General features: G+C 37.1%; 1 protein-coding gene across 4 annotated transcripts in view; it reads left to right on the top strand.

Moving 5' to 3' along the window:
* Nucleotides 1-13,181, top strand: part of PDE1A (phosphodiesterase 1A) — a 282,559-nt gene that overhangs the window by 257,438 nt on the left and 11,940 nt on the right. For all 4 annotated transcript variants that reach the window (XM_054699907.1, XM_037523666.2, XM_054699908.1 and 1 more), the window contains 3 exons: nucleotides 5,235-5,316; nucleotides 8,107-8,227; nucleotides 9,335-9,480. In XM_054699907.1, coding sequence (XP_054555882.1) covers nucleotides 5,235-5,316; nucleotides 8,107-8,227; nucleotides 9,335-9,480 — 349 coding nt within the window. The remainder of the gene's footprint in view (nucleotides 1-5,234; nucleotides 5,317-8,106; nucleotides 8,228-9,334; nucleotides 9,481-13,181) is intronic.

The raw sequence follows: 13,181 nt of genomic DNA, 5'->3' as shown, positions 1-13,181 counted from the left end.
AAGCTTATGTTTTTCCAAGGTAAAATGTCAGTGAGCCATTGAGTACAAAATCTTTTGTTATTTGATAGCCACTTAAAGCCAAATTTTGAAAGACCTGGGCACAATTTTTAAAACACATTCCCAACATGACCATGAAGTTTAAAAAGTAGCCAATTAAGAGAAGCATTTTTCCTTTCGTTCTGCAGAATATGTTGGTAGACTTGGAATTTATTCATTAGGTTTTAACAAAATTAGACCCTAGATATAAATTTTAAAAATCAGAAAAAGTACTCAAAAAGCTGATTTTTAGAATTTTTAAGAAAAGTTATGTGTCTGTGTGCTTGTGAGCACACACAAATATATCTAAACACATATAGAGACATAAGTGTGCCTAATGAACATACATATATACACATGTATGTTTACATGTGAATTAATGTTTCAGAAGAAGCCATAGAACTTTTGAGATGTGTTTACTTATAAATCAATATTGTAGTAATTTATCAAGTTCATTTCATCCAATAAATGGGCTTAAACAGATTTTAAAAATACAGTATATTTCTGGAGGACAAGCCAATGTAGATCAAGCTATCTGTATCATCCTTAAAAATCCCATGAATATTATCCCAAGTCTTGGTGTAACTACTTTAGGTGCATCCACTCAAGTCATGGAAAATTGTAGTTAAAAGAGATTAGAACTGTATCCCAAGTTTGCAGTCATGAGAATCTCTTATTTGTGACTCTTGAGTAAGCCATGACAGGTCAAGGAGATTACAGGTCCTCATCTGACAGGCAGTTTTCATAGCCCACATGCAATTCATTAATACAGTTAATGGCCTCTCTTTAAGCATTTGCCTAGGTCAGAGTTGCCTCTGCCCCCTGGTTGTAATGTGTGGATTTAAAAGATGCTCCATTCATTTCAACTGTGACTGAGAACTCAATTATATCAGGGAGGGAGATACTAGCCAAAAGAACTCAATTATATCAGGGAGGGAGATACTAGCCAAGAAAATAATCACTAGTTTAAAAAAATGTTTTGCTTCCTATTTTCTTCTTGAACATGTTTTAGGTTAGCAAGATAACAAGCAGTAAATATGATTAATTTTTTAAAGAAGTCACTTCCATTAAAATTTATTCATGTTTTACACTATGTAAACCTATTTTTTTAAAGATTTATTTATTTATTTTTACAAGCACTGGGTACAGTCAGAAGTGCGGGAGGGTGAGAGAATTCACCAGAGCCAGAGCAGGGAACAGAACAGGCAGACTGATGAAACACACTGCTGAGGGGAGCAGCGGGTGTGGCAGGAGAGGTTTGTCGCATCATGTGGGACCCTCTCCGGCGGCCGGGGATCGAACCGGCGTTGCAGAGGCTGCGGGCAGCTGCGCAGCCCAGCACTCAACCACTGCGCCACCAGGGGAGACCCACACTATGTCAACCTAATTAAATGATTTTTCCTTCTTCAACTGTTTTGTGATACATGAAAAAAAAAATTTGTTTTTGAGTAAAATCTGTATTTTGGCAATAAATATTACTTTGTCAGCCAAGGAGAAACAAATAATTGGAAATGCTAGTTGTTTGGAAGGGAAAGTCAAAATGGTTATTTTACCCTAAATTATATAGAATCAATCCCTCTCTTCATTGTTGCTAAAAGTAGTATAAAGTGTGTTATCTCAAAAACAGATTGTATTTCCCATATTGGTAAAATATATTTATAATAATTAATACATTGTCTAATCAAGGAACTGATACAAAAAATCCAGAAACACAACCAAAAAAAAAATTTCACAGATGTAAAGAGCTATAGCTATGAGCAAGGATAATAACTTAAAATGTGAAATTCAAAACCTACAGTCTTAAGAGCCATAAAAGTATGATCAGTTGCACAAGGGGTACTAATATTCTAAAAGACATCTTTTTTTTTTAAGATTTATTTATGCATATAAGAGCTGGGGTACAGGCCAGAGGTATGGGGGAGGAAGGGTGAGAGGATTCACCAGAAACAGAGTAGGGAACCGAACAGGCAGATTGACTGAAGTACACTGCTGAGGGGAGCAGCGGGCAAGACAGGAGAGGTCTTCTGCACCATGTGGGTTGCTCCCTGGCTGGCTGGGAAACAAACTCATGCTGTAGAGGCTGCCAATTGCTTCATAGGTTGTGTCTTTACCCCTTGCGCCACCAGGGAGGCCCATCTAAAAGACATCTTAACACTCACAAAAATACAATTACACCACATCATAATTTTCTCTGAAAGTGAATGTAGTTTTGGTGGTTTTCTTAGAATTTAGAAGAACCTAATTTTTGAATGAGTGAAGGAAATGTTTTTAGATGATCTGAATGCCTGAAATAAGTTGTTCACAGAATACTAAACTCATATATCATCCCTTTTCCCCAAGTAAATTTTCTTAGAGAATCAAAGACTGCTCAGATTCTACCACTGGCTTTATGTGGTCAGAAGCTTCCTACGGTTTATTACCGGCGAGGGTCCCACATGGCTCGGCAGACCTCTCCTGTCTTGCCCGCTGCTCCCCTCAGCAGTGTGTTTCATCAGTCTGCCTGTTCTGTTCCCCACTCTGTCTCTGGTGAATCCTCTCACTCTCCCTAGCATCTGACCTATACCCCAGTTCTTAGATAAATAAATCTTTAAAAAAAAAAAAAGTCTATTTTCAATGAAAGTGATTTCTCAAGATTCCAGCACTTCACCCTCTGCTATCTTCATCTCTTTAAAACTATAGCGACCATTCTGATTTTTGAGAAAATGCAAGAAAGAAAAAAATGCCATTAAGTCACTGGATTTGACAGCTTTTTGACAGCTGTCAGAACATTTTACACTGTAAGGAGCCCATAAAGCAATGTCTAGATCTTTGTTGTGGCCTTTTCAAGAAGAAGCCTCAACAAGCTCAAGGGAAATACTACTACAGACATAAGTTGTCAGACCTGAACACACCAGCCACCAAGTGGTTCCATGTTGATGGGATCACTCTCTGAACTTCCTAAATGCAGGCTCATCCCCCCAAAAAGGACCAACACCAAGGGCAGTGGTTGAATGGTGTTGAGTTTAGTAGCCTTACGATCACTGAATTTTTCTCCAACTCCTCTGCTCACCAGAACATATGTGTAGTCAGTCAGATATTGATTTCTGAAGGTTTATTTTTGGTATTCTGAAGACAACATTCTTAAATGAAAGCACAACCATCTAGAAAAAATATAAACAAGCCTATTTAACAAATTTCTGTTCTTGATTTCATCTTGATGGAAAGTAAATGTGCCCTATTCAGGGATAGAATAAGGAAACTGTGAAGTTTGTCACATGTTTACTCAGGGATCCTAACTCTCCTTTGACATATCTTTCTCCTGTCTCCTTCTTGCATTCGCCCTTACTACTACCACGTTTGGTTGCTTCATAGTGTGAGTCCAGGGACCCCTGATGGTTTTACTGCTGTGGCTTTTATTCATCCTAAAGAAAACACCTTTAGAAAAAAAGACAGTTTTGAAATATTCATAAAAAAATAAATGATTCATTTTAGCATTTTCTGAGCTTTAGCCATGAAAATTTAATATTTCAAGTCAGTTGTGGAGAACAAGAAGCAAAGAAAATATAAAATCTCTCACCCCATCTGTAAAAGGTAGACCCTGCACATAGCTGTCAAATGCCTGAGTCGTTCATGAAAATGTCACCACCCAACGTTCTGTAAAATTTAGCTCATGAAAGGGAAATTACACAACATTTTTAGGCTCAAATCATCATTTTTAGGCTAAGTAAAGAACTTACTGTGCTGTTAAGCATTATGGTTCTTATTACCTAATAGTTAGTGGCTATTTGCTAAATATTAACCACTTTATATGCGTATATAATTATTCCTAAGATGAGTAAAGCAGTATCACCAAGTTAGGTGGCAGATAAGAACTCCTTTCAGCAGTCTTTGTGTCTAAAGTAAGGGTTAGTTAACAGTGATTAAACTGTCTCATGACTCTAGTGGCATTAATAATTGCCTTCACCTAGTCCATACGATTATTCATTCCAAATGGAATGAATGTTGTTATTCTCTAGAGAAATGAAAAAGGGAGAGATCACCAAATTCTATTCGCTGTTTTCTCTAAGCCTAGTATTCCTACTCTAGAGTTTCCTGAACAAATCGGGTTTAAATTTTTCTTTTCCTTAAAATCAGGTCACAGTTTAGGAGAAAGTCACCGTTGTCCATAAATTTTAAAACTGCCCATTGACATGATGTTGTAACGATCACTATGAGAAGACCTAAGAGAAAGCAAAGCAGAAGAACTCTGAGCCCCTGGCCTCTTTGTCCCCTGCTTTTGGAACCAGACCCATATTCTAGGTCAAGGCCTAACAGGTTATGTACTCCATGAGGGAATACAACCAATAGCCCAGAGCATTCTTTCTTCCAAATGGTCAGACAATTGAAGTGAACAGGAACCTCTCCTCTTGCTTTTATAATAAGCATATCTCCCTTGGATGCAAAGTAAAGAACAATGTGTGATAAATCTCATGATAATAAAACTTTGTCTAGAGCAACCACTTTGTTTTAGGAAATGAAAATCCAATTAGTACTTAAGATGTTAAATCCAAACATAAATGGGGTTCATGAACATAAGTGCTCCATTAATCTACTATCGATAAGGTCAAATAATACAAAATCATTGGCACTTCGATTTGCTCTGATAATACATTGAAATAAAATTATTCATATAGAATAAGAATGTTGTATATATCCCTCATTACTTGATGTGGGAGATTCAATAAAACTTAGTTCATAAGTAGAAAGATATTTCAAAATGTTCAGACACTTTTAGTTTCAAAGAGCAGTCCATTATGAAATCTTGTTAACTGGAAATCAGCTGGTGTATTTGGTATGGAAAAAACAAGTGGAAAAATCCACAGGAGGATTGTTAATTAAATGCCAAATAACACACTGACATGACTCTTCATGGAGACTAGAAAATTCTAAAGAGCAAAGGTTTGTCTCTTTACAGAGTTGTAATTCCAAAGCAGAGGCTCCAGGTGCTGAAAATGTTCTGCTTTTTTTTTTTTTCCCCTACTCAATATGTCCCCAAAAGGAGACCATCGAAGTACAATTATATAAATTTGGATTACAGCTTTTGGGTTTATTTTAAAAAATAATAAATATCATGCCAATTAAAAGTGAAAGTTGCAGCTTTTTAAGGCTTTGTATTTAAGCTGCTCATTATGGGAATTTCTCCAAACCGAGTCTGTACTAATGAGCTTTTCTTTTCCCAGGGAGATAAAGAAGCAGAATTAGGACTTCCATTTTCCCCCCTTTGTGATCGGAAGTCAACGATGGTGGCCCAGTCACAAATAGGTAATACTGACGATTAGTGATTGGGGACCGTGTGTGCTTGTCAGTTTTCAAATGGGTAGAACAGGTTGCTCAAAGAGGCAACTCCATGAAAACTTTACTCCACATTCATGATAAGTTTAATCTTTAGCCTGGTCTATTTGGTGTTAAGATAAGAATTAAGAAGTACTGAAACATGCTCACAATATTGAATTTGAAGCAGCAGTATTGGCCAGTGTAATTGTAAATCCTTTTACAAAATAAAAGACATTCTTCTTGTGCAAGGAACTATGTTTTATTGTTTCATTGCTGATTATTGTTTCTGTAATTTAAAGCCTTATATAGAAGATGATTTGGGAAAATACTAATAAATTTGTTCTGTTATGATTAAATTTGTACAATATGCTTAACATATTAGCTTCTTTTCTTTTGAAAACAACTCTTATTGTAGGAATAGACAGGCCAACAAAAGGAAATTTGTAGAATGTTATCTTTCCCAAACATTTTCATTTGTTTTTTTTTTTTTTAAGATTTATTCATTTATGCATACAAGAACTGGGATACAGGCCAGGGTTGTGAGGGGGGGGGGTGAGAGGATTTACCAGAGACAGAGTGGGGAGCAGAACAGGCAGACTGACTGAAATACACTGCTGAGGGGAGCAGTGGGCAAGGCAGGAGAGGTCTGCTGCACCATGTGGGTAGCTCCCTGGCCAGGGATGGAACTCATGCTGCAGTGGCTGTGGATAGCTTCATAGGCTGTGTCTTAACCCCTTGAGCCACCAGGGAAGCTCCCCAAACTTTTTCATTTTTATTTGTATTGGGGACTTCAAGCCCAACCCATTATTAAAATATGTTATTGTGATGCTTAATGGTTCAAATACTTGAGCTCACTTTCCTGAACTAGTTTTTCTTTACTGAGCTGGTGGGTGCTCTGGGACCACCTACTCCAAAGCAGCAGTGAGCTGAGAGACAACTTCTTACCCTCACCTTTCCCACTCCAGTTCCAACAGCTGTTTTCCTAAATACCTTAAGACAGGTGCCTATTATCTTGTAGCTGATGTGAATGTGTAGGCTGAGGACCAAGCTCTCTAAGCCTTGTTGCTGTATGTAAATTGCTAGCCATGTTAGTTGAGGTGACAACCAGTTTAACGGGCTCCATATTCCAAGCATTTAAAACCATAGACAGAACTTGAAATAGTATTCTGGGTGGCCCACTAACCTTATTTGACTTGAAGGCACAAAACCATTGAAGATTTTTTTTAATGAAAAATGTGCTGTAGTGTAGGTATGACTAATCCAGTTACTTGAAATGTGAATTACTTAATCTGAGTATCTGTTGGATGGGATATTCTTCAAATGTGGATTTTTGCTGAGACACTGTTTCTGAAAAAAAACCTTCCTGCAATTGTTTGATGATAGCCCATTGTTCCCAGATCTGTTTAAGGACATAAGTCCTGGTTTTCCAGGACCACACCTCTCCCAGGAGCCAGGAGGTTGCATAGACACAGAGCTTAGAATAGGTTGTCTCCCCATTGTAGTGTGAGTTCAATCCCAGGCCAGGGAGATAACCAAATGGTGCAGCAGACCTCTCCTGACTCGCCTGCTGCTCCCCTCAGCAGTATATTTCAGTGAATATGCCTGTTCTGCTCCCCGCTCTGTCTCTGGTGAATCCTCTCACCCCTCTACCTCTGGCCTACAAGTCAGTTCTTATATGCATAAATAAATAAATAAATGTTTTTTTTTTTTTTTTTAAAGAATAGGTTGTCTCTCTTTTCACCTAAACACCAGGTGGTAAACTGTTCCCTGTGTGTTGTTTTCTGTCTTGATGAATATTTTGTGTGTTGTTTTCTGTCTTGATGAATATTTTAAATGTAAAAATCTTTATTCAGTCCTGACATCTCAAAGTGTTAAGATTAATGCTGTCTCCCGGAGATGTTATACTTTTCTCACTGACTTGACAGAACACTCCTACTCTCTGCAAACAAACACTTTAAGTCCAGTGAATAATAAACAGCAATTTGAAATATTAACACACTAGCTGAAAGCTCTGCTGATAATAGTAAGAAGGAAAAAAAGTGGTTACCTTCCTATGGCCTGAGAAAAACTTCAATTATTTAGTTTCTTTGGAGCTTAGGTACTGTTTCCTGTCTGTCAATAATAAAATAGTCAACAAGCAGGGGTCTCCCTGGTAGCTCAAGGGGTTAAGCACCACACTCTGAAACTATCCGCAGCCTCTGCAGCACGAGTTCAATCCCCATCTGGCCAGCGAGCTATTCACATGGCACAGCAGGCCTCTTATGTCTAGCCCTCTGATTCCCTCCACAGCGTATTTCAGTAGATCCACCTGTTCTGTTCCCCACTCTGTCTCTGATGAATCCTCTCACCCCCTGCACCTCTGTCCTGTACCCCAGTTCTTGTATTCATAAATAAATAAATCTTTAAAAAAAATCAAAAAGCAAGTGGAGACCTTTCCAAAATTAAATGATCCTTCTCACTGACAGAGGGAAATGTATTCATTCTGATTAGACGTGAATTTATGTTAGCAATAATGTAAAGCTGAATATTGCATATGAAAGCCAGTGTACTTGAGTTAGCAAGCTTAAATGATGTTAGTCCCATTGCTTGAGAACCATTTCATAGAACTCTTATGCTCTCTGTAATGATTGTGTTTCTGGATTGAAAATTATTGCAGGGGAGAGCTGAACCAATATTGTTTAATGCTTCCTATCAAGAACATCAGAAACTCTTCATTATTAACAACTGTAAAATTTAGGGGATTGTAACACTTGAATTTGTTTATTCTTGTTTTTGTAGGTTTCATTGATTTCATAGTAGAGCCAACGTTTTCTCTTCTGACAGATTCAACAGAGAAAATTATTATTCCTCTTATAGAGGAAGCCTCAAAAACAGAAACTTCTTCCTATGGGGCATGCAGGTTTGTTATTTCCTTATTTACATGAGTTTTCATTTTTGTCATTTTTATTTATTTTTTACTTACAATTATTTTTTTATACCTAGGCAGAAAATGTTTATAGGAATTATTATGTAGTATTGCCACCTACTGGCCATATGTTGTATTGCAGCTTCCTTTAAAAGTACTTGTGCTCTACAAAAATATCAAAGTACTAAGGAATATAACAAAATAATACTTAAAACTCAGGAGAATAAACCCATTTGAATTTTCTCTGAGAAGATAGATAGATAGATAGATAGATAGATAGATAGATAGATAGATAGATAGATAGATAGATAGATAGATAGATAATCCTGGCCATTATAACATACCTGATTATATTGATTTGTCCACAAACAAACCAATTTCAACCCAGGTTTATCTAGTAAAATGCCTATTTCAAAGATAGCCTTTCAGAAAACATGAATGTAAAGAGGTATCCACATATAGTGGACCAAGAGAGAAATCCACTGTGTATGCAACTTGCAGTGTTTCAAACTAGACTTTATTATTGATAAATTCATAAGGGATCGTATATAAAACTTTAAAATATCCTATTCTTACTCATTGGAACACACAGCCAGTAGCACACCAAAAGACTCACTGTCACCCTAATGAGAAAACTGAGGGACTGTTCTGCCTGAGACAGACCCAGGTTACCTCGAGATTAAAGGGTGGAAGAAGGGGCAGGTGCCATTTCCACACTCTGGGCTCCAGAATCATGGTGGCCCTTTTGTGATGTTCACTAGTGGGCTCACCGCTAAGTCAGCTATCCTCAAAGTTTCACTGCGTTTCTCAGGCCTCATCACCCTATAATACAACAGGCCATGCCTGCTGCTCTGGGGGTCTCTAACTGACCCAGGGAGTCCCAGGCGTTTGCCTCAGGGAAATGAAGGAGGGTTGTGAGAGGCGCCCACACATACTCAAACCCGCCTGGCATCCACCCTGCTGCTTTTCCAGTTGATTTTGTAAATTGTCTTGGACTTTGTTCCTTCCTCCCATATCCCAATCTTGGTATCTTCTGGTTTCATTGGTTATTGTTGTTAACTCATGCACCTTTATGGGATTCCACATTGCTGATTCATTTAGACGATCCAATATGAAGGGCACCATGAATGATGGCACCTACTCCTCAGACTACTCTCTTGCAAGTGTGGACCTGAAGAGCTTCAAAAACAACCTGGTGGACATCATCCAGCAGAACAAAGAGCGGTGGAAAGAGCTGGCTGCTCAAGGTACTGTGGTTTATGAAGCTCTCTTCCTTCTCTCCCTGACTTCATTCCTCCTCTGAGAGTTTGGGTATTTCCCCCCTAGATTTCTTCCTTTATAAATAGACCTGCTCCTGGTGGTATTTGGAATGTGAGTACCATTTCATTAACCAGTAAGAAAGTTGGCTTGTCTCTGAGAAGAAAAAAAAAGATCTGGCTCTGTTGGTACCACATGGTCTGCAGGGGAGTATGTCAGTGTGTGGCAGTGAATTGGGAGGGAAATAGTGACACGACTTTATGTGGTACAGCTTCCTGCTCTTTTCTACAAGTGCTTTTGAACTTGAATCTTGGGCTTCACAAGTGGCTTTTGTGTTGCATTAGGAATGTAACAGTTAGTGTTAGAGATTTGGTTGTCTTCTTTTTTTGACTTTACTAAGTTACTTGTTTAACTGACAATTTCACTCATGTGTCAGGAAAAGCATCTGTCATCTGTCACCATAGAAATCAGATGGAAAGCTAACTACTTATTCTGACACTTTTTATTTCATGGAATTAATCCATTTCTTTTACAGTGTATTTCAGTTAGTATCAGTCATTATCACTCCTTCAGGAAATTAGCTTTGAGATTCCAGATCTGGGCCTCCTTCCTCTCACTTGCTCCCGTGGCTCCATCTCCCCAGGCACTGTCCTCCCTGCCCAGTGCTCATCTTGCAGGTTCTTCAACTACCCCTGGGCCTTTGCTATTACTGTTTTTTCAGCCAGAGATTCTTTTCTTCAGAATCTTTTCAATGCTGATTCCTTCTCCAGCTAGCAGGTCTGTTTTTCATTTGAAAAACACAGCAGTTGATAAGTCATTGAATTTAATTCTTACATGGATCTTTTATGTTATATACTGTTGTTATTCCAATTTTACAGATGAGACTGAAGCATAGGAGAGTTAGGAGATTTGCCCAGAGTTCCTCAAATATTGAGTGAAGGATCTGCAATCCGTTTCTTCACTCTAAATGCAGGTCTTAGAACCCCATGAGGTTGTCCTTAACCACTGAAAGTCAAGTCAAGTCTGTGTCCTACTTTTCCTTACTAGAATCCAGTTTAGTCTCTTCTAATTATTACCACTAGTCCACATTCAATATTTATTCATTTTCTTATTTATCATCTGTCTTCTACATGGGATGTGTAGTCCACAGGAGTCAGGACAGAGTATACCATGACTTCCAGTGTGTCCCCTGCTCCTAGCACAGAGTGGGGCATATAATACATACTCAGTAAATATATTCAATAATTAATGCCGGATGGTGTCACATTATTCCTCTACAACTTCTATTAGAAATAAAAGAAATAATGATCTAATGCCTTCATCTGGCCTGTATCTCAAGTCTCCCCAATCATTTAAGTCTAATCTTAATTGAAAAGTAGTAGAATTTTCCAAGTACTGGTCACTCTATGTAACCATTATGGGAATATAAAGTGCATAGTCACAGAGGCCTCCCCAATTAGAATGGTCTGTGCTTAATTAAATATTTGCTTTACTATCATCCTCTTGAAATTCTTAATAGTTTTTGAGCCAGGCTTCTCATTTTTATTTTACACTACACCCTGTAATTATGTAGCCAGTCCTGTTCATTACCGAATGTCTTTATAACACTGCTATTATTGTCACTTGATAAAGATCATGCTACAAGACCCAGATGCCAGACCCATCTACTGGAGTCTCCAAATGACTAAAATTACCCCTTTACATGGACAAATTATACTCATGATAATGGCCCAGAAGTACTGTAACATATAAATCATTAGACTATAAACTATTTGAGGACAGGACAGTGTCTATTATTTTCTCAAAGCCAGAGTGTCCCTGGCACATTGTATGTGCTTTAAAATTATTTACTGAATATAATTTTGAATATAAACTCCACTTTGAACATTATATGCATTGAGAAAGAAATATTTTAATTTTCAGCAATGGAAGGAAGAAAATAGGGAAAGCAGAAATCTGAAATCCCTTCTATGTACCAGACATTTCACATATGTTGTCCCATTTGCTCCTATGACAACCTTCTGAAGTATGAATTATCATGTTATACATTTGGAATTGAGAATCACAGTCTCTATGCACCAGTCAGATTGGTTTGTTTCACTACCCAAGGTTTCCCTACATCTCCCTCCTGTGATCCTGTCATGTCTCTTTCAAGAAAGTTTGAAAAAAATTGGAGGTATTTGACTCATTCACTGGATCAAAACACACTCTCTTCAAGAAAGTTTTAACTAAAAAAACAAAACGACAAAAAAATATGAACCCCACACATCAATGCATAACCTAGAACTTATATATGAAGGAAAACCCTTTGTCAGAATTAGATTAGGAACTGCAATTGCCTCCTTTCTGATAAACTTCTTGGCACTATGCTTTATGGAATAGCTTGTTGTGCACAGATGGTAAATTTTAGATCCATGTAAAGTTCTCAGTTTAGATTTTCAGAACTGAGTAACAATAACTCAGTCCCACAGTTAGAAAATATAGAACTAAGATTTGAACACAGCTTTACAAATCAAAACTATAGAACATTTTGATAATGTAATTTTCAAGGGATACTTGTATAGAGGCCCTACATTTTGAATAAAGCAAATAAATACTCAGTTTTCTTTCCTTATGAAATTTCTTGCTTGGTTTCTATTTCCAATGCAATAATGAACTAGATAAACTTAAAGAAATATCTCATGATAAACAAACAAACAAAAACTAAAAATGCTGGGTGAAATAATGCTAGGGGGAAAATGACTCTCTCAGAACCAATCCAAGCAAAGATAAAACAGAAATTCAGAGATAAGGAAACTTTGGGTCCAGAATCTGTCCTGAAGTATCTACTTACTTCTGTTTTACAGAATGAATTTACCATATCAGGTTTATGCAGGAAATACAAATTTGATCCTATGTTCAAAAATTCTATTAATATAACTTAATTACCATGTTAATAAGAGGAGAAAAATATAAGCTCTTGGAAGATGCAGAAACAGCATTCAAGAAAATTTAATATTTATTCATAATTAAAAATCATAAAATGCCAAAACACAGTCTTAATCTACTCTTCTATTTTTTCACTATTCTTGTCTTGATTTTTATTGCTAGAGTTTTTTCCATTCCAATTTATTTTCTTTATGATTTGAAATATTTACACTCTATTCTTATTTTCAGGATTAACTAGAAGATTTTAAATACATAATCAATAGTAGATAACCGTGAAGAAGTTAATCAATAACTACCTTTCTACCAAATAACAAGAGCTTTAGAAAATTTGGCCTCAGATATTTAAAAAGTTAAAAAATAAGAATTGTATATTTAATAATAAAGGTTTAAAACATGGCCTTAAACTTCAATAATATGATAATGAATGCTTTTTAGCATTGTTTTGAAAAATCAAGTAATGCAGGAAGATTCCCTTAAGGTCCCTTCTTTTTAAAATAAATTTATATTCTTACTTCATTGTTCATTTTTGTACAATATTTTATTTCTCCCCTCAGGTATAGTCCCCTAGTTCCTCCATCCCCATAGCATCTGTGAGCCATCACCATAGTCCCTTGTGCTCTTCCCTCCTTGATTTGACCTCTCTCCCTCCCATGCTGTGTGCCTCAGATATATGGTCACCTAGCAAGTTTTGTCTTTTTCCTGGCCCTTTGTTCAGTTTCCCTTTATTCCACATTAAGCGAAACCATCCAGTATTTTTGCTCTT

The sequence above is a fragment of the Talpa occidentalis genome, unplaced genomic scaffold (genome assembly GCF_014898055.3).
Source record: "Talpa occidentalis isolate TD23 unplaced genomic scaffold, MPIMG_talOcc4v2.1 talOcc4.3, whole genome shotgun sequence".
Lineage (NCBI taxonomy): Eukaryota > Metazoa > Chordata > Mammalia > Eulipotyphla > Talpidae > Talpa > Talpa occidentalis.
Note: the sequence above shows the minus strand (reverse complement) of the source record. Positions and strands in the feature narration are given on the sequence as shown.